The 18,729-nt window shown below is 43.3% G+C and overlaps 1 protein-coding gene across 2 annotated transcripts; it reads left to right on the top strand.

Moving 5' to 3' along the window:
- Positions 1-5,646: 5,646 nt before the first annotated feature.
- On the top strand, positions 5,647-15,041 carry PDE12 (phosphodiesterase 12). Of its 2 annotated transcripts, none has more exons than XM_075550003.1 (3): positions 5,647-7,080; positions 8,331-8,409; positions 13,286-15,041. In XM_075550003.1, the coding sequence occupies exons 1-3, from the start codon at positions 5,773-5,775 to the stop codon at positions 13,327-13,329; spliced, it is 1,431 nt and encodes a 476-aa protein (XP_075406118.1). In that variant the 5' UTR covers positions 5,647-5,772; the 3' UTR covers positions 13,330-15,041. The 2 variants fall into 2 exon arrangements, with proteins under 2 accessions (XP_075406118.1, XP_075406117.1); XM_075550002.1 differs by lacking the exon at positions 13,286-15,041 and adding an exon at positions 8,670-13,273 and having other exon boundaries at positions 5,649-7,080.
- Positions 15,042-18,729: the final 3,688 nt, after the last annotated feature.

Genomic DNA, 18,729 nt, shown 5'->3' with positions numbered 1-18,729 from the left:
CTTGGTCCCCTACAAATGAAAATACTCTAGATTCTGAGGAGAAAACGTGCATAAAGCCATTATTTTAAAACAAGCCTCTGTATGTCCACATTATCTTACATGCTATCACTCAAAATAAAATTATAAGCCGTTGCAGTTCTTCTCAAGTGTGGTGATAAGAACGGCAACTGGGAGAAACGAGGAGCGACTCCTGCTAGAGCTGGTTGGTGCAGTGAGTTGCTCGGTACGGTGCATCTAGCCATAATCTTTGTGACTTCTACCAAATGACTGGGTGGGCCACACACACAGGGTTGTAAGGAACCTGGGGAATGGTCTGTTTGCCAACTTGTGGCAAAGGAGCCATCTCAGAAGCTGAAAGGGTGGGGTCGGATCTGGCTCCCATCAAAGAAGAAAAGTTGGGAGCAGAGTGTGTCCTTTGGAGCCTAAAATCCCTACACACTAACCTTGATCCAGGAGGCAAAGAACTGTGAAACCAGAGAAGCAGCGGCAGCTGCACCAAGAGCTCAAGATCCAGTGGTGGCTTCCCAGCCTAGAGAGGGAGACAGCAGAGCGCCAGTGGGCTTGCTTGCAGGGCACTTGTTAGAGGGAGCAGGGTTTCCTAACTCAAGCAGGGAGCTGGAGCTTCCAGAGGAGTACCCTGGGGGCACTTAGAGGGAGCACTAAAAGAGTTTTGTAACAGTGTCTGAGAAGGGCAGAAGCAAAGGGGCCACGTGGCTGTGAGGTCAAAGAGCAGAGAGAGACATGCTGGCAGGCAGTCGAGGCTGAGTGTGTCTGATCCTGAATTTTAACTTATCAGCTCTTGAGAATTGTCTGTGTGGTCCCTGGAGGAATTCTCTAACCCACAGAGAGAGGTCCTGCGGCTGTGGGGGGCATATTGGTATCAGCATGGGTACAGGAGTGGTGGTCTGGCCTAGTGGGAATCAGCCTGGAGCTGATGTTGCCTTTGAGTGCCCTTCCCTCCTTCAAGGTCAAGCTGCCACCCTGACCCCCTCTTACAGAGCTCTGCCCCCCATTAGTTATGGAGACATGAAAGTCACCCCCTGCTGGAGTCAAGCTTCCGTGGGGATTCAATGAAAGAAAATGCTCTCTGAATATGGGTGGTGGGTGGTGGGTGGGGAGGGAACCTGGGTCTAAATGTTTCCCTAAGATGCAAACCACAATTTTTAAAAGTTAAAAATCCAGATGAATACTTCCAAGAACGTTGATATTTGAAATTACTTATACTTTAAAACACACACGATCAAAACCATAAAGCCTAGAAAGAGTAATGGTGTCAGTGAACAATGGCAAGCATGCTGACCGCGTTGCCAATCGAATATAAAAGGCTCCGCACATGCTGAGTGAGTAACAGTGATCCTAACGACATGTCCTGTGGGTGCCCACAGATTCCTGACTGCTGCCTCTAAAGAGACACCCAAACCACAACGGCCACCCCAGGCGACAAGTGTGGAGAAACACGGGGGATAAGGCAGTACCTGTCTGAATGTTTTTCACTTCCTCCTGGCTGCGCTGAGGAGAGAGAAACATTTGACTCACTTCTTTTCTGGTGGGCAGAAGGGAACTAAGGAGGAATGAAACCTTAAGAACTCCACCAGCGCTCAGGGCTAGCGGTCACCTCTGCCCGGTAGAAACAAAGTTGTCGCCATGGAAACTATCCGGCCCTCGAGCCAAGCGATTGGGAGAAGGTTGCCGGGAGAGGCGGTTGCTGAGCTCCCAGGGCTGTCACAACAATCATTCCTGCAAAAGTTCAGTGCGATTTCCCCCTAGCAATCTTCCTTTGCCCCGTCCAGGGAACCATGATCCTGGAATCATTTGTAAATTCTGGAAAACTCCAAAACGGGAAATGTGGGTTCGTTGGGAAATTAGAAAATGGACTCCCTTCTCAGAGAAGGATCTTCGAGCGTCCCCATCGTGACTTCTTGAAAATACTGCAGCTGATAGCAAGATAATCTATCTCCTATAGTTGCTATTTGCCTATACAGTACTTTTCCTTTGGGAAATATTTGGTGTGAATAAAGCCAGTTGATTATGCATAGGGAGAGAAATGCGCTGAGGCTGCAGGATGCATATGCCAACCTCCACGAATACGGTGTGCCCAGGGAAAACTGAGGGATGAAAAAAGTCTGCCAGGTGTTGGCAGCATATTCATCCAACAAATATGTGTGCGTTCCCATGTGCCTGTCAGTAGCTCTGGTGATGCAGTGATTAGAAAGACAGAGCATGGCAATTCAAACGCCCCAGCTGCTCTGTGGAAGAGGTGGCAGTCTGCTTCTGGAAAGAGTCACGGCCTTGAAAGCCCTGTGGGGCACTTCTACTCTGTCTTATAGGGCCGCTATGTGTAGAAATCGATTTGATGAGGGTGGGTTTGTGTCTTACACATAGTGGGTGCTCTAAAAATGGCATTTGTGGGACTAAGTGAATAGAACTTGCAGATAGTTCTTTCGGTAGAGAATTAAATATTGAAGTGTGACAGTTTTTAAAATTTTAATAAATTATTTTGGGGGAGTTCTTACAGCTCTTATAATAATCCATATATTAATCATACCAAGCACACTTGTACATATGTTGCCATCATCATTTCCTAAACATTTTCTTTGTACTTGAGCCCCTGGTACCAGCCTACGTATGGCTGTGAAGGATTTTGAAGATGGAATTCAAGTCCTGGGAAAGCCTGCTTTAGTCTAAGGAGATTATCCTGAGAGATTGGAAAAAGACAGCTTATGCCTTCCTTGAGTCAGGCTCCAAAAGGCGGACTGGGGTCTACAATTGCTCCCCTAATTTCAAATCTTCCAGATAAACTACCCTACAGACCTCAGGCTTGCTTAACCAGACCCCAGTATATAAACCAACTCTTTGTGATAAATTCATATTTAACTATCTTCTCCTACTCTGATTGAACCCTGACCAATGCACTGTATCTTTTTTTTAAAAGGCTTTATTGTGGTATAACTTACATACCACAAAATTCAGCATTTGTATATATATAATTCAGTGATTTCTAACCATTATGCAGCCATTACTGTGGCCCAGTACTTACACATTTCTATCCCTGCAAGAGGTTCCCTTGGACGCATCTACAGGCAATCCATGCTCTCATCTCCAGCCCTCTCTGCCTCTGCAGGCTTCAGACAAATGGAATAATACATTACAGTCTTGCGTTTGGCTTACCTCTCTGATAACCTCGTTGGTATATCGTGGTATCTCACTGGAGCTTTCATTTGCATTTCCCTTATGAATGAAGATGTTGAACATCTTTATATGAGCTTATTAGTCAATCATTTATCCTTTTATGATGACCAGGCAAGTATTTTAAACTGAATTATTTAACCCATTATTTCATTGAATTTAGGAATTTTTAGTATGTTCTGGGTACAAATTATTTATCAGACAGATGATGTGCAAATATGTATATGTGGTCCCCAAAGTAGCTCACTGCTCATTTTTTCTTTTGTTTTTTACTGCTCATTTTCTTAATGGTGTTTCCTTTATGGAACATGCTTCGGGGCTTGCTTGTTATGAAAAATAAGGGCATGGTGAGTTTCTCTTCTAAAATTTTTATAGTTTAGGTTTTACACTTAGATCTATGATGCATTTAGAGTTCATTTTGTATATGGTGTAAAGTATAGATCCAGGATATTATCATTTTTTGCAAATGCATATAAAATTATCCCAGCATCATTGGTAGAGAAGTTTATCCTTTTCCTATGGAATTGCCTTGGCATCTTTTTTTGAAAAAAAAAACAATTGACCATAACTGCTAGGGTTTATTTCTGGGTTCTCAATTCTGTTCCATGGATCTCTGTGTCCACCTTTACACTAACACCACACTGTTGATTAGTGTAACTTTAGTAAGAGAAGGAGTAGCTTTGAAAGCCATCCAACTTTGTTCTTTTATAGTTTTGGGTGTGCTTTAGAATATTTGGAAATTCCTTATTTTAGAAATATCTTTTTATCTTCCTCTCACTCATTGATTACTTCGCAGTGGTCTGTTATCCAACAAATCTGTATTCTATTACCAGGACTTTTCTAGAGACTGGAGATTCAGCTTTGAACAAAACAAGTAAGTCTCTTCCAACATGGAGTTTGAACACCTTTGTTTCTTCATTTCTTCCTGACGTCTACATATTGGAGAGCCCAGGTTCACTTCCCAGCTGCCTCCTTTCTCTACCTCAATATGTTCCTAGGGTATCTCATCCAATCTATATGACAGGGCCCCTACCCAAGAAGTCCTACTCTGGCCCTCCTCTGGCTATACTTTTCCCAACAAGGTGAATTAACCATGAGGCCCAGGGGCTGTGCTTACACACCCCATGTGCCCCTCTCTAAGCTGCAGGGTGAAGCTCAGACATGCAAGTTCCTTATCACAAATCTCGAGGCCTCTCATGGTACTAAAAAAAACAAACGCCAAAACAGGGTGGGAAAATAAGGGTATGATCAAGGGTCAGAGACTAGTTCTCCTCCTGAGATAAGCTATCCTCACAACTTAAACTACTACAATACACTATCCCACTCATGTGAAATGTGCAGAATAGGCAACTCATAGAGGCAGAAAATAGGCTAGCAATCATGGGGGTGGGGGGTGAGGGAGATGGGAAATGAATGACTGCTAACCGGTATGGCGTTTGTTTTGGAGTTTTGAAAGTGTCCTGGCATTAGAAAGTGTGTATGTTGTTGTTGTTAGGGGCTGTGCAGTCCAGTGTTGTTAGGGACAACCCTGTGTCCAACACTGACTGGTCCTGCCGCCATCCATACAATTGGTACGTTTGAGCCCATTGTATCAGTCCATCTCCTGCAGGCTCTTCCTCTACAGCTAAGAAAATCCTGTGAAGCTCAGTTGTAATCTTGTAATAGAAGTCACTCCACAACAATAGCTTTAGGGTTGGGGTTCCTATCTCTTTGTCAATGAAAAAGGCACTGCTCCCCCCCTCCCCCACCCGCCCCGTTGGTCGTTCATTGTTTCTGACAATTTACTAGCTGAGTGCCCTCGAGCAGATCGGATCGTGTCTCTGGACTCGACATCTTTAAGCGATGGCTGAGGGGAGCAACTTCCGAATTATAAGGCTTAACTATGACGCAATGCGGGTAGATCTTGATGTAGAGTCAGTGCTGAGTGGGAAGTTATCATGTAGTGTTTGTCATCGACTACCAGAGGCTCAGCTTGGCGTGAGGAAGCTGCAGCCTACCTAAGGCGAGCCCGCCACACCTCGGAAGAAGGCGAGCTGGGACTGCCACGCGACGAAGAATGGAGGGACGCATCCTCAAGTCCGGCGACAGGCTGGCAATGCCCGCTGAGAGCCCGGAACCTTCTGGCTTTCCGAGCCCGCAGCCACGCGAGAAAACCGCCGGACGCCTCCCGTTTAAGCGAGGCTCCGCCTCCTCCGGCCCCGGAGGTTTCGCGACACCCCCGGCCGCTTCCGGTTTGAGGTACCTTCAACTCCTACCTCTGAACTCCACTTTCGACAAAAATGTAGGCGCTGATATTTACCTCTGAAGCCACTATATCCTCTAAGTATTCTCCCCACTCTAATTTCCATTTGGAATAAGACATTTCCTCCGAGAGGAAAGTGAAATGGGTGACATTACGAATAAAAGTAACGCGTGAGCGCTCCTGGCGAAAGTGTGCTGCAGAAGCGTGCCGCACTCTTTCCGTGCCGGCCGTACGTCGCAGGAACTGAATGGGTCCCGGCGCCGGCGGCGGCGGCTGCTCTCACTGCACTTGACGCTAGGGCACGTTTAGCCGTCGCTCTCGCCAGCCTCGGGGCCACCAGGTTCATGTGGAGACTCCCCAGCGTCCGCGCCGCGCTTCGTGGGGTCCGGACGGTGGCCGAGCGGCGCGGGCGGGCGGAGCCGGTGACCGAGACGGCGGCTGGAAGTATGGAGCGCGCGGTAGTGCGCTGCGTGCCCTCGGAGCCCAAGCTGAGTTTGTCTTTCGCGCTGGCCGACGGCAGCCACAAGAATATGCAGCGTGATCAGAGCGAGCCGCTGGGTCGGGCCCTTAGCCGGATCGCCACGAACGCTCTCAAGGGCCATGCTAAGGCCGTCGCCGCCAAGAAGAGCAGGAAGAACCGGCCGAACGCGAGCAGCGGCGCGGCTGGTGCAGGGCCCGGGCTCGAGCCGGGCGCTTCTTGCGAACCCGTGGTGAAGCTGTACTACCGGGAGGAGGCGGTGGCTGAGGATGTGCTCAACGTGGATGCCTGGCAGGACGGCGCCGTCCTACAGATCGGCGACGTCAAGTACAAAGTGGAGCGCAACCCACCCGCCTTCACCGAGTTGCAATTGCCACGCTACATTATGGCTGGCTTTCCGGTGTGCCCCAAGCTCAGCCTCGAATTTGGGGACCCCGCCGGCTCACTGTTCCGCTGGTACAGGGAAGCCAAACCTAGAGCATCCGATCCCGAGGGCGAGGGCACCTCGTCGTTGTCTCCCGCCTCTCCCTCGCCTAGTTGGATCGAGACGGGTGTGAACGAGCGTGTCTACGCCCCGACCAATGCTGACATCGGGCTACGGCTCAAGCTGCACTGCACCCCAGGCAATGGTCAGCGCTTCGGGCCCAGCCGGGAGCTGGAAAGTGTGTGCCCCGTGGAGGCGGGTCCTGGCACCTGCACCTTTGACCACCGGCATCTTTACACCAAGAAGGTGACAGACGACTCCCTCATCCGTACGGTCTCCTACAACATCCTGGCCGACACGTATGCCCAGACGGAATTCTCCCGGACTGTCCTGTACCCCTACTGTGCTCCCTACGCCCTGGAGCTCGACTACCGCCAGAACCTTATCCAAAAAGAGCTCACGGGTTACAACGCTGACCTCATCTGCTTGCAGGAGGTCGACCGAGCAGTGTTTTCAGACAGCTTGGTGCCGGCCCTCGAGGCTTTCGGGCTGGAGGGCGTGTTTCGAATCAAGCAGCACGAAGGCCTGGCCACCTTCTACCGCAAGTCCAAGTTCAACCTTCTTAGCCAACATGACATTTCTTTCCAGGAAGCCTTGGAATCCGACCCTCTTCACAAAGAACTGCTCGAGAAACTAGCTTTATACCCACCCGCGCAGGAAAGGGTGTTCCAGAGATCTTCTGTCCTTCAGGTAAAGTGGCTCCACCTGTTTCTTCTTTCACCGGCCGGCCGTTTTTTATAGGCCGCACGGTGTGGGGTGTGTGGGTGTAGGCGGACGGGAGGGTGCTTACAAACCCGATTCGATCAAAGGAAGACTTCCGTTCTTTCATTGGGGAAATATTTCCTGAGCCCCTCCAGCGGGCCAGGTCTGCTGCAGGTTGCCCTGAACGGGAGAGACTCATAATGTCACAACTTAGTGGGCGAGGCAGACACCAATTACTACAGTAGTGGTTCTCAACCTTCCTGATGCCGCCACCCTTTAGTACAGTTCCTCAAGTTGTGGGTGGCCCTGCCTAGAGAGGGATAGAGGAGCGGTGTCTGGGTGTCTCGGTTCCTAAGACCATCGGAAATATGGCGACCTCCAAAGGGGTCGCGACCCACAGGTTGAGAACTGCTGTACTACCGTGACAGTAATAGCTAATATTTACTTTGTTTGCCCAGCACCGTTTTCAACTGCTTAAAATGTAAGTGCCTTGCGTGTTTTATGAAGTGCTTCATAAACAGTAACTTCCTTGCCATTGGCTCATTAAATCTTCCCAGTGATCCTGCTTGATTTTTCCCATTTATAGTCGATTCAGTGGTTGAGTTTACTTATCCAAGTTCGCACAAGTGTGGAGCCAGGATGCTCACCCAGTCAGTTACAGATGCCATCAATGGCAGAGGTGCTAACTACTACTGGCTTAAGGCTGTCTTATTTTTAAAACATTCATTGGTGTATTTGCCCAGCATTTTTAAGTAATTGATTTAGTAAGGTACTTAACATTTTTTGAGTGCCTGCTTTACTTCCTGTTCATCTAATTAGTGTCTTTAATTGAATCTACAAGGCCAAGAGATGCTGAGTGATACTGTCTCTTATTACCTAAGATGAAAATGTCTCTCCCCAGATCACACTGCTGTAAATGGTAGACTGGGTATTTAAACCTCCCTGATTCCAAAGGCTGCTCTTAACTCAGTGAACCGCCATCCAAATTTAGTTTTGTTTAAAATGTGTTATTTTCAGATTAGCTTTATATTATGGACTGTTACTAAAACCTATGCAGAGTGCTATTCATACATGCACAAGCTCCTGTAACAGAAATCAGATTTGGTAATTACTCTTGGTTCATCAGTAAGGGGCAGCTACAGAATAAAATGTCAGTTCATTTGATAGTCTTGAATAAAAAGCATTCAGGAGGTTTGGCAGACTCCAAATGAACTCCCGACACTTTCTGTTTGCTTTAGGTTTCAGTTCTTCAGTCGACAAAGGGATCTTCTAAAAAGATTTGTGTTGCTAACACCCATCTCTACTGGCATCCAAAAGGTAGGCTTTATTTGGTTTCATAAATGACTTATATATGGTGACTTAAGGTTGTTAAAACTGTTTTACATAAATATGTCTCCAGTGTCACCTAGATACTGTAGTTTGTAAGTTTTGTTTTTAAAGTTCTATTGACTTATAATTCATGTACCATACAATTCAATGGTTTAAGTACATTAAAGAGGTGTGCAGTCATCACCACACTCAATTTTACTAGTTTTCTTTTTTTAGGTACTTATGTTATTTTTTTTATATGTTCACAGGTGGGTACATTCGTCTCATTCAAATGGCAGTAGCCCTGGCTCACATTAGACATGTCTCGTGTGATCTCTACCCTGGCATACCAGTTATATTCTGCGGTGACTTTAACAGTACGCCGTCCACAGGCATGTATTCTTTCGCCATCAGTGGCAGCGTTGCAGAGGAACACGAAGACTGGGCTTCCAACGGGGAAGAGGAGAGATGCAACATGGCTCTTACCCATCTCTTCAAACTGAAAAGTGCTTGTGGTGAACCTGCTTACACAAATTATGTTGGTGGCTTTCACGGATGTCTGGATTATATTTTCATTGACTTCAATGCGTTAGAGGTTGAACAGGTGATCCCATTGCCTAGTCATGAAGAAGTTACCACCCACCAGGCCTTACCTAGTGTTTCGCATCCCTCTGATCACATAGCTCTTGTGTGTGATTTAAAGTGGAAATAGATTTTTGTTTATTGGAACTTGTTTTGTAAGTATGGAAAGGGTGTTAGTGGGAGACTTTATTATGAATCAAAGCTTATATGTAACCTTCAAAGAGGGAAACTAGACACTAACGTAAAATGTGCATACCCTATTAGTTACGTTCCAACATGGCTTCATTTTGTGACTTTGTACTGTTTGCATAATAGTTTCTCTGCCCTTTTTTTTCTTCCCTATACTTGAAGGGAAAACATGTATTTATGACAGGTAGGAAGGAAATGGAATTATTACATACGTTTTTTTATAAGTAGGTGGGTTTTTTAGTAATTAGAGTTTTTTAGTGTACCATATCGATGTTCCTATAATTTTCTATCAGAACATATTCAAATGGATCATGTTTATATAATTAGGGAGAAAAAATTTGCAAGGTAAGCAGAGAGGCCTAAGTTCTGACATAGGGAAGGAATAAAATTAGGGTCTACCTCTACCTCAATTTGGTTAAGCTAGAATAATTGCAGTTTTAAGTTTTAACAAAAGATTAAAAAACACTATCACCTGTTGTCATTGCTTCTCATCCTTCCATATCAATCAACAAACACTTTCGATCTCTTCTAGATTTCTCTTGGGAGAAAGACCAGACTTTGTATTCCTATCAAGAGTTACAGTCTGAAACCGCAGGGGCTGTTCTATCCCGTTCTTTAAGGTTGCTGTGAGTCAGACGGGACTCAAGGGCAAGGAGTTGGGGGTTGTTCTTTATTCTAGATGGCAGTTTTCAGTGTGGTGCAGATCGTTTTTGCTGTGGCTCATTTTCAGTTTAAGGATGGAAGCACAATTTAGTTTTGAAAGTGAACAGCAACGTACTAAACTGGATCCCACTGTCATTAATTGCTCCCGCCCATCAAAAGTGTTCACACTTCATTTGGCCACATGAAGTTAGTGATCACAGCACAATACAACATGAAACACTGTCTACCAACAGGACTTGAATTTTGGGATGAACCACTGAACTACTATGCTGGAAATGTTTTCCAAATTGTCAAGTTTTATAAATTCGAAATGGGAGTAGGGGAACTTTTGGGCAGCTCTGGAAAAAGAAAAAAAAACTATTGTTTTTATAGACTAACGCATTGTAGTTTGAGTTACAGAAAAACATATATATAATTTATATTGTAAAAGGATTTTAAATCAGCCAAGTGCTTTTTACAATGAAAAATTACAAATGGTTGTACTGATTAGTGTCAGGCCTAAAATGGTGACTAAGCTTTATTCAGTTTTTGCTGTACTTTATTTGTAACGCTTTAGCTGTTTGTTTGCTGTTAAGAATCTCAGCTCATAACCCCATTTAATTTCTAGCATAGGTAGTAAAAATCCACCCACCTCAAAAAAAGCTCTTGATTTTTTCCCCAGCCATTAAAGCCCTTGTTCCAAATTCTTCCATCTGTGAACCCAGTACCATAAGAAATTGATTTATTAATAAATCATTTTGTTGGGGGTTCTTACAGCTGTTAGAACAATCCATACATCGTTTGTATCAAGCACATTTGTACATTTGTTGCCATCATTTCCAAAACATTTTCTTTCTACTTGAGCCCTTGGTGTCAGCTCTTTTCCCCAAGGTTCCTCTTTTGACCAAAGTAGTGTTCACATTCCCGCTGGTCATTGTATTGTTAATTCTTCAGTACTCTTGAGCCAAGGATTTTGAAGCCCTGAAGAAAGGACTGATAGGGGAGGGAGAATTAAGGTGGCAGTTTCTAGGGATCTCCTTTAGAAAAAGCTGTAAATGGAAAATTGATGCTACCGAATTGTACCTTCCTTAACACGATTTTTGGGAACATTTACACATTAGGTGACAAATACAAAAAAATGAGATATTCAAGCCAGAATCTTAACCCTTTTTTGGCAATTTTTCTTCTTTTTTTCTCTTTATTTTTGGACTGATTTCAAATTTGTTCATAGGACCCTCCAGCAACTTGTGAGAAAACCGGCAAAAAGTTGCGAGTCACTGGGGAAAATGAAACCTTGGCAGAATCGCTCATATCCATGAGAAAAGCAGAGAAGTCCTGAATCAGCACCAGGGCTCTGCTAGAGTGAATTCTGGTCAGAAAAGCTGAGCACTTACCAGCCATTGCATGTCCTCAGTGGTGATACTTGCTGACTACACAAGATGGTCAGATTGGGTGAAGTCATTTCAGAATACTCAGATAATAGGATGCTGTTGTGAAGGGTGTCAGATACCCTGGCCACCTCTCCAATTGAATGATTGGAGCCTAAGAGAAGGAAGGCCAAGAAAAGGGTATAAATAGTATACCAAAATTTCCTTGTGCTCATGATTTAGAATAGAGTGTTATTCAGAAATGTTTAAAGTGTTTAAAACATCTTTGTGCTTGGATTTTTCTATTACATTTGGATTTTTAGTACCTTGAGTTTTAATAAAACATGGGAAGTCTAGCAATGTTTTCCATGGTGAACCGTATTTTATGACATACATTCTTGCTCAAGGAAACATCCCAAAACTGTGTGATAGATTGTAAATTGCTAAGACTATTCTAGAAGACATTATTCTGTCAAAGTGAGCTGTCGTGCAGTTGTCATTAGAGCAAACTGGTACAGTGACAGTTCATAATCCATTAACAGCTCATTTCTGCCGATGTTGTTATAGTTTGAAAAATTAAAAACCAAAATCAGTCTCGAAATTCCAGAAACTTCGCTGGGCGGTGACTATTCTGAGAGACTGAAGGTATGGCCTCATCAGTACGTGCTAGCTTCAGTCTGAGCTGGAGCTGACGATACAGAGAGCGTGACTGGGAGGTTTCCCGCATGGAAATCAGGTTGTATGTTCTCTAGCCAGAGGTTCCCTAAAAATGAGTTTGGGACTAATTAAATTAAGCCATATGCAGCTAGGCCCTGGGTTACAGGTAAGATCCATTCCTAAAGTGTATCTTTAGCACGTACAGATGTGTCCAATTACTTTGCTTTGTCTTACCTCTGTGCATTTAAAAGTTGCATGTGCTGCAAATGAAAGTGATTGAGATGAATTTGTTGAGAGTAAGGTGTGGTTCCAACACTTCAAAGAGAGGACAAATTTATATATCATTAAGGGACAAGTAGGAGTTGCCCACAAATCAGACACTCTGACCCATGCAATGAAAAGTAACACTATGCACTATTAGCTTATTATAAAACCCACATGAAAACTCAGTGGAGGGAATTTTCTGAAAATATGTGGCCACTAAAAGTGTTTTCTAAACATAGCTCAACAATCCTTAAGGATTTTGAAATTTTAAATATTTAACTCAAGACAAAATCAACAAAGAAGCGCTAGATTTCATTTTGAGGGAGAAGATTTTTCTAAGCAGTTTTCCTGATTTGGGTCATATTCAGGTTTTGTGAACATGCTTTATGAGACAGTACATCCTTTAATGTTGACGGTATTAAAGCTATCTTAACTTGGGGTGATTATTTAGCACTAATTCCAGAATCAGCATTCTGACATGAGACTACCAAGGCATTTTCTTAAGTTGAAGTAAAATTCACATAACCCTTTTATGTCGGTGGTATCTGGGTCCAAAGGAGCTTTGGTGGCATAGTGTTTGTGTTTGGTTGCAGTCCACAAGGTCAGTAGTTCAAAACCACGCGCCACTCTGAGAGAGACAGAGCTTTTACTCCTGTGAACAGTTACAGTCTCTGAAACTCACAGGGGCAGTTCTGCCCTGTGCTATAAGGCCGCGATGAGTCTGCATTGACCGAGTGAGTGAGTTTATCTAAGTTCAGAACCTTGTCTTCTCCCTGAAAGGCAGCCCTGACTCCAGAAGCGGTCATTCCCAGTACCCTTCTTTCCCCAACCTGTGACAACCACTTGTTTTCTCTCCGTGAATTTACTTATTCTGGGCGTTTTGTATAAATGGAATCCTACAGTATTTGACCACTTTTGCCTAGCTTCTTTTAGCATACATGCTTTTGAAGTTCACTGTGTAGACTGTGACAGTACTTTGTTCATTCACGTAATTGAATAGTATTCCATTGTGTGGATAGCTACCACATTTTTATTTCTCCAAGTGGACATTTGCGTTGTTCCTGTGAGAAGTGCTGCTGACCCATTCGTGTGTCGATGTGAGTCCCTGTTCTCGAGTCTCTTAGGAGTGGCATTGCTGGGTCAGACCACAATTTAACTTTTTGTTGTTGTTTGGTTGATCCCAGCTCACAGCGACCCCTGCATGTGCAGCAGAACAAAACACGCCTGATCCTGCACCATCGTCAGCTGTTGGAGCCCAGAGTTGCATCCATCTAGTTGAGAGTCGACCTCTTTTTCGCTGCCCCTTTCTCTCCTGACAATATGTCCAAAGTACTTTTTGAGGTCTAGCTCAGCTGTTTCCTGCAGCAGCTGCACAATTTTGCATACCTACTAGCAATACTTAATAGTCACCTGCCAACCTCTCGGTCCTCGAGAGAAAGACGGGGCTTTCTACTGCAGTACAAGGCACATCCACAGGGAAGTTGTATCTTGTCCTGTAGGGTCACTATGAGTAGATGTAGATTTAATGCTTGATTTAACCTCTAGGTCCCAGGTTCAAACCCACCAGATGCTCCTTGGGAGAAAGACAAGGCGTCTGGTTCCTGTAAAGATCGACAGTGTAGGCAACCCTACCTAAGGTCCCAGTGAGTCAGCATCCGCCCTATGGCAGAATGTTATTGATGGATAGGGGTTCCAGTTTCTCCACATCCTCACCACACTTACTTGCCTTTTATCTTTTAAGTTACTATTCGTCCCTGCTGTGTGAGGTGATGTCCAGTAACACATTGTTAATTTGGGTGGTCTGAGTTGCTGTGAGCCAGAATGATTGTTCACTATGGATTGCTCGACCTAATCTTTGTTTTCTTCCAAGAGCCAGTTCTTAGCAATTTTTACTGGTTCACAAGGTTATGTCAAGTTGGAAAAGTGAGTCTCATTGTTTCTTTTGAAGAGATTTGGGAAATAAAAGGTTACAAAACAAATTTGAAAGCAATCTAAGCTAACAACAAAAAAAGACCATTTTAAGTGTGTCAATCTATTTACAGTGATTTCAGAGAATGAAATTGTTAATGTTGGTTTTGCTCCACTATTACCACTTTTTAATTCCCAATTCAGGCACATAATAGCAAGTAGCAAAAATGATTAGAGACTGGTTCCTAAGAAACTGATAAAAAGCTTAGCCTTTGAAAACTAAATTCCTAGAGAATCTTGGAGAATTATGTTTAAAACACTGAACTCAAAAACACATTGAGTTCACACAACAGGAAGCATGATAAGAAGTTGGAAGAATTTTGCAAGCTGGCCTTGTGTGTTGAATCGGGAAGCCAGCTGCTACAATTTCTATTTCTATCTAAATGATAAAACCATCTCCAAATTGTAGCCCTTTAAAGTAATCTGCAGCCTCAGTGTAACAAAGGACTACCACCCGGTTTCATTCTAGGATAGCAATCTGGTGGTCAAAATCCATGTTAATGTAGTCAGGGTTTGGTTTTAAGAATATTAAATTTCCGTAAAAAAAAAACTCACTAAGAATAAACCAAGCATCTCCATCTTATGTCCATTTTGGTAGTGTTTGCATGTCAAGAGTTTTTAAGGCAGTAATGCAATGATGTTAACCTGGGTATTGAAATATTCTTGGCTGCATGTTACCTGGTTCCATTTGCTTTCTAGTCTGAAGATAGTTTCTTAGAGGACGAGATAGACTTTATTTAGTTTGCTTTCTCATATGAGAGGAATAATATTTACATTTTTAAGACAGTTTAGCATCTTTATCTTCCCTGTAATTTGGAGAAATAGTAGATTCAGGAATAAGATTATTTAAAAGTAAAGCTGGAATTCCTCAGAAAACCTTGATTATGTATGTTGTTTTAGAGCTCTTGAAATAAAGATATGTCAGCTTTTATTGTAAATAATGGAATTATCTCACCTTCCTATTTTTATTACATACCTAGAGATATCTGGCCTCTTTTGTCCTAGTGTGTTCTTCATCTTAAAGAACTGATGCTTTGGCTTCTCTGTTCTTTTTGTATATAAGGGCATCGCATCACTCCATGTCAGATCAGTTAACAAGAACTGGTCTCCAAAGAAATGGTCTCTATACCCATTAATAACTCCCCCACCCCCACCCCCGGGGACCGCTGATCTACATCCTGTATCTATGAATTTGCCAATTCTGGACATTTCCCATCAGTGAAACTACACAATATTGTAAAGTGCCCTGATGGCATAGTGGATTAAGATTGGGCTGCTAACCACATGTCAGCACTTCCAACTGCACCAACTAGTACCTGGGGAGAGGTGGTTGTCTGCTCCTCTATAAAGATTTAGTACCACACTCTGCCCTAGCAGGCACCCACCAGCACAGCCACCGTCATTCTTTGCTCGAGTCTTGACTTGCAGTTTCAGGAGTGGGCCTTACTGCTTTTGAAACCTACTCTATCCATACGCTTTCATAGGCTCTCTAGGAGTTGGAATTAACTTGGTTGGATTGGGTATGGGACTTTACATTGTAGGAGTATTTTTTGGTAACTGACTACTTAGCTTATTTTCAGGGTTCTTTCATGTTGTATCCTTCATTTAATTATGCATTTCTCAACTGGTAAACAATTGGGTTATTTCCACTTTGGGGCTACACTGAATACTGTATGTTTGCATTTGTGAGTGCGGCATATGCTTTCATCTTGGCACTATGCCTCGGAGTGGAATTGTTGGGTATTACGGTAACTCAGACTTTTGAGGAGCAGCTAGACTGTTATCCAAAATGGTTACATCATTCTGCAGTCTCACTACAGTAGATGAGGGTTCCAGTTTTCTCCATCCTCCCCAACACATTTTTATTAAACCGTCCTAATGAGTGTGGTTTTGATTAGCATTTCTGATAGCTGGTGAGGTTGAACTTGCTCCTTGGTCAGCTCATTGGCTTATTTTTTAAATTTTATTGCCAATTTCTTCTTATCCTGTTTTTAATTTCATCATCCTTCATTTATTCAGGGACACCCAAGTAAAACCTTGCTCAGTTTCTCTTTACTACTTCCCTATTCATTTGAGTAGCGCTCAATCAGCCTAAGAAGCAGCAGTGCTGCCAGTACTGATCAGCCCCTAAACCCTGGCTCCCTTCCTGCAGGTGGCAGGGCTAAGCCCCACACTACCCTGAGGGCACAGCATGAGAACAGCGCAGAATCCACTGGCCCCTCTGCCCTTGATTCCCACACAGATGACGGGGCAGGCATTTCCTCGCACTGCTGCCTTAGCTCTTGTTGGAGTCTAGACTGCAGTTTCATAGCAGCGATTACTGCTTTTGCCATTGACTTCTGGGAAAAACCTTTGTTCCTCGAATATGGTTTGCGAAAATCAGTAATAAGACCAACAAATGGGTGTCTAAATGTAATAGCAGCAATGTAACCTTTGAGTAATGGTAACTTCACATTGCTGCTTTGTGCCATTAGCTTGTGACTCACAGTGACCAAATAGTCAAGAGAATGACACTGCCTCGTCCTGCGCCAGTCTCATATTCGCTGCTGTGCTTGAGCCCACTGTTGTAGTCAGAGTCCGTCCAGCTCCTTGAGTCAGACTCGATTTTACTTCTCTGCCACTTTGCTAAGTGTGATGTCAGTCTCCAGAACCTAGTCCCTCCTGATAACAGGTCCCCACTTCTGAGGAACTTTTCTGGCTGTACTTCCTCCAGGAACAATTGGTTCAAGTCCTTGGTATACTTAGTATTCGTCACCTATGATTCAAATCAGTTCTGTCTTCGTTCCCTTATTGTCCAGCTTTCACATACATTGATTGGAAATAACAGCTTGATTCAGGCACCTTAGTCTTCAAAGTGACATGTTTTTATTTTTTTGCTTTTTAACATTTTAAAGGTTTCTTTTGCAATAAATCTCAATGTAATCCACATCGTGGTTTTCTTGACTGCTGCTTCCATTGACATTGATTATACATCTAGGTGAAATGAAATCCTTCAAAACTTCCATCTTTTTCCATTTATCATGGTATTGCTTATTGGTCCAATTGTGAAGGCTTTTTCTTGGGTTGGTGTGTATGCATACCGAAGGCTGTAGTCTTTGCTCTTCACCAGCAAGTGCTTCCAAGTTTTCTTGGCTTTCAGCAAGCAAGGGTGTCATCTGCATGCCATTTGTTATATAGTTGAGCTTGAATCATTTGCTCAGCATAGATTGAAATAGTATGGTGAAAGGGTACCATCTTGATGCACACCTTTCCTGCTTTTAAACCATACTGTTCCTTGTTCTGTGTAGCCTGCCTCTTGGACATATGCAGGTTCTGCATGAGTACAATTAAAGTGTTCTGGAATCCCCATTGTTTTCCATGTTAATATTTTTGTGAAATCATGGAGTTAAATGCCTTTACATTAGACCTAACTCAAAGTAGATTCACTTGAATGACCTAGGTGCTTTTGGCACCACTCAAAATGAGAACAGCTGAAAACATCCAATAATTGGTACTTGGAATGTATTAAGTATTAATCTAGGAAAAGTACAAATCAAAGATGAAGTGGAACACAGAAAAATCATCCTAGGTATTAGTGAGCAGAATTAGACCAGTCTTGACCACTGTGAATTAAGACTATCCAGTGATTTAAATATGCCAGGAATGACAAATTCAGGAGGAATGGCATTGTATTCAGTGTCAGAAAGAACATTTCAAGACATATCCTGAAGTACAGTGCTCTATGACAGGATAATATTCATGCTCCAACAAAAATAACATTTCAAACCCACCAGCTACTCCAAGGTGAAAGATGAGGCTGCCTTCTCCCATAAAGATTGAATCAGAAATCCCATACAGGGTCACTATGAATTGATTGAATGGCAGTGAGTTTGGTTTTAAGACCAGCCAATACAATTCAAATTTATATACCAATGCCAATGATGGAGATTGAAGGTTATTTTTTTAACCTGTTTCTAAACCCTGTTAAATGCCATCCTCACAATTGCTTCTGTGCTTGATCCATCCTTACCTCTAAGGAACACCTCTGGCAGCTTGAACTTGATTAAGCATGCAAACAAGATGCACTGATAATTACACGTGGTTCTAACACAAAAGCTGCTGAGAAGGATGGTGGTGGTTGTTAGGTACTATCAAGTCAGTAACTACACACATGGACCTCACTAGATGCATTAAACATAAATCAACTACATCAGCTCATTATCAGTCCAGGGACTGAGGAATTTGTTCAATTTGAAACTGAAAACATTTTAAGTCCATAAGACCAGAGAACAACCTTAAGTATATGTCACACGAATACAGATACTATCTCAAAATTATATTTTAATACAATGAATCGTGGGCTGACTTCAATAGCATCAAGCATGGAAGAAAGCAGAAAGGTTATTAAAAAGACAGCAAAAAGCAAATGGATGTCAGAAGACCTTCAAACTTGCTCTTGAATGTCGAAGAAATGATCAAGTAAAAGAGCTGTTCAAGGTCTGTTTAACAAGATCAAGTAATTATGAAACATGCGAAGACCTGGAGTTTTAAGAAACCAATTTAGAAGAAAAACCGAGAGGGTAGAACCACTCCACATTTTTCAAGTACAAAGAACTGATGAAAAAAGTCAAGGCTCAAATCACACCACTGAAGGACTCTACAGGCAAAATATTGAAGCCTT

This window comes from Tenrec ecaudatus, chromosome 5 (genome assembly GCF_050624435.1).
Source record: "Tenrec ecaudatus isolate mTenEca1 chromosome 5, mTenEca1.hap1, whole genome shotgun sequence".
NCBI classification, from domain to species: domain Eukaryota; kingdom Metazoa; phylum Chordata; class Mammalia; order Afrosoricida; family Tenrecidae; genus Tenrec; species Tenrec ecaudatus.
The sequence above is the reverse complement of the archived record's forward strand: the minus strand, read 5'-3'. Positions and strand labels throughout refer to the sequence as shown.

Coding starts and splice junctions, on each gene's coding strand:
- PDE12 (XM_075550002.1), top strand. CDS start 5,773: ATGTGGAGACTCCCCAGCGTCCGCGCCGCGCTTCGTGGGGTCCGGACG. Junction 7,081..8,330: donor AGAGATCTTCTGTCCTTCAG/GTAAAGTGGCTC, acceptor TGTTTGCTTTAG/GTTTCAGTTCTTCAGTCGAC. Junction 8,410..8,669: donor TCTCTACTGGCATCCAAAAG/GTAGGCTTTATT, acceptor ATATGTTCACAG/GTGGGTACATTCGTCTCATT.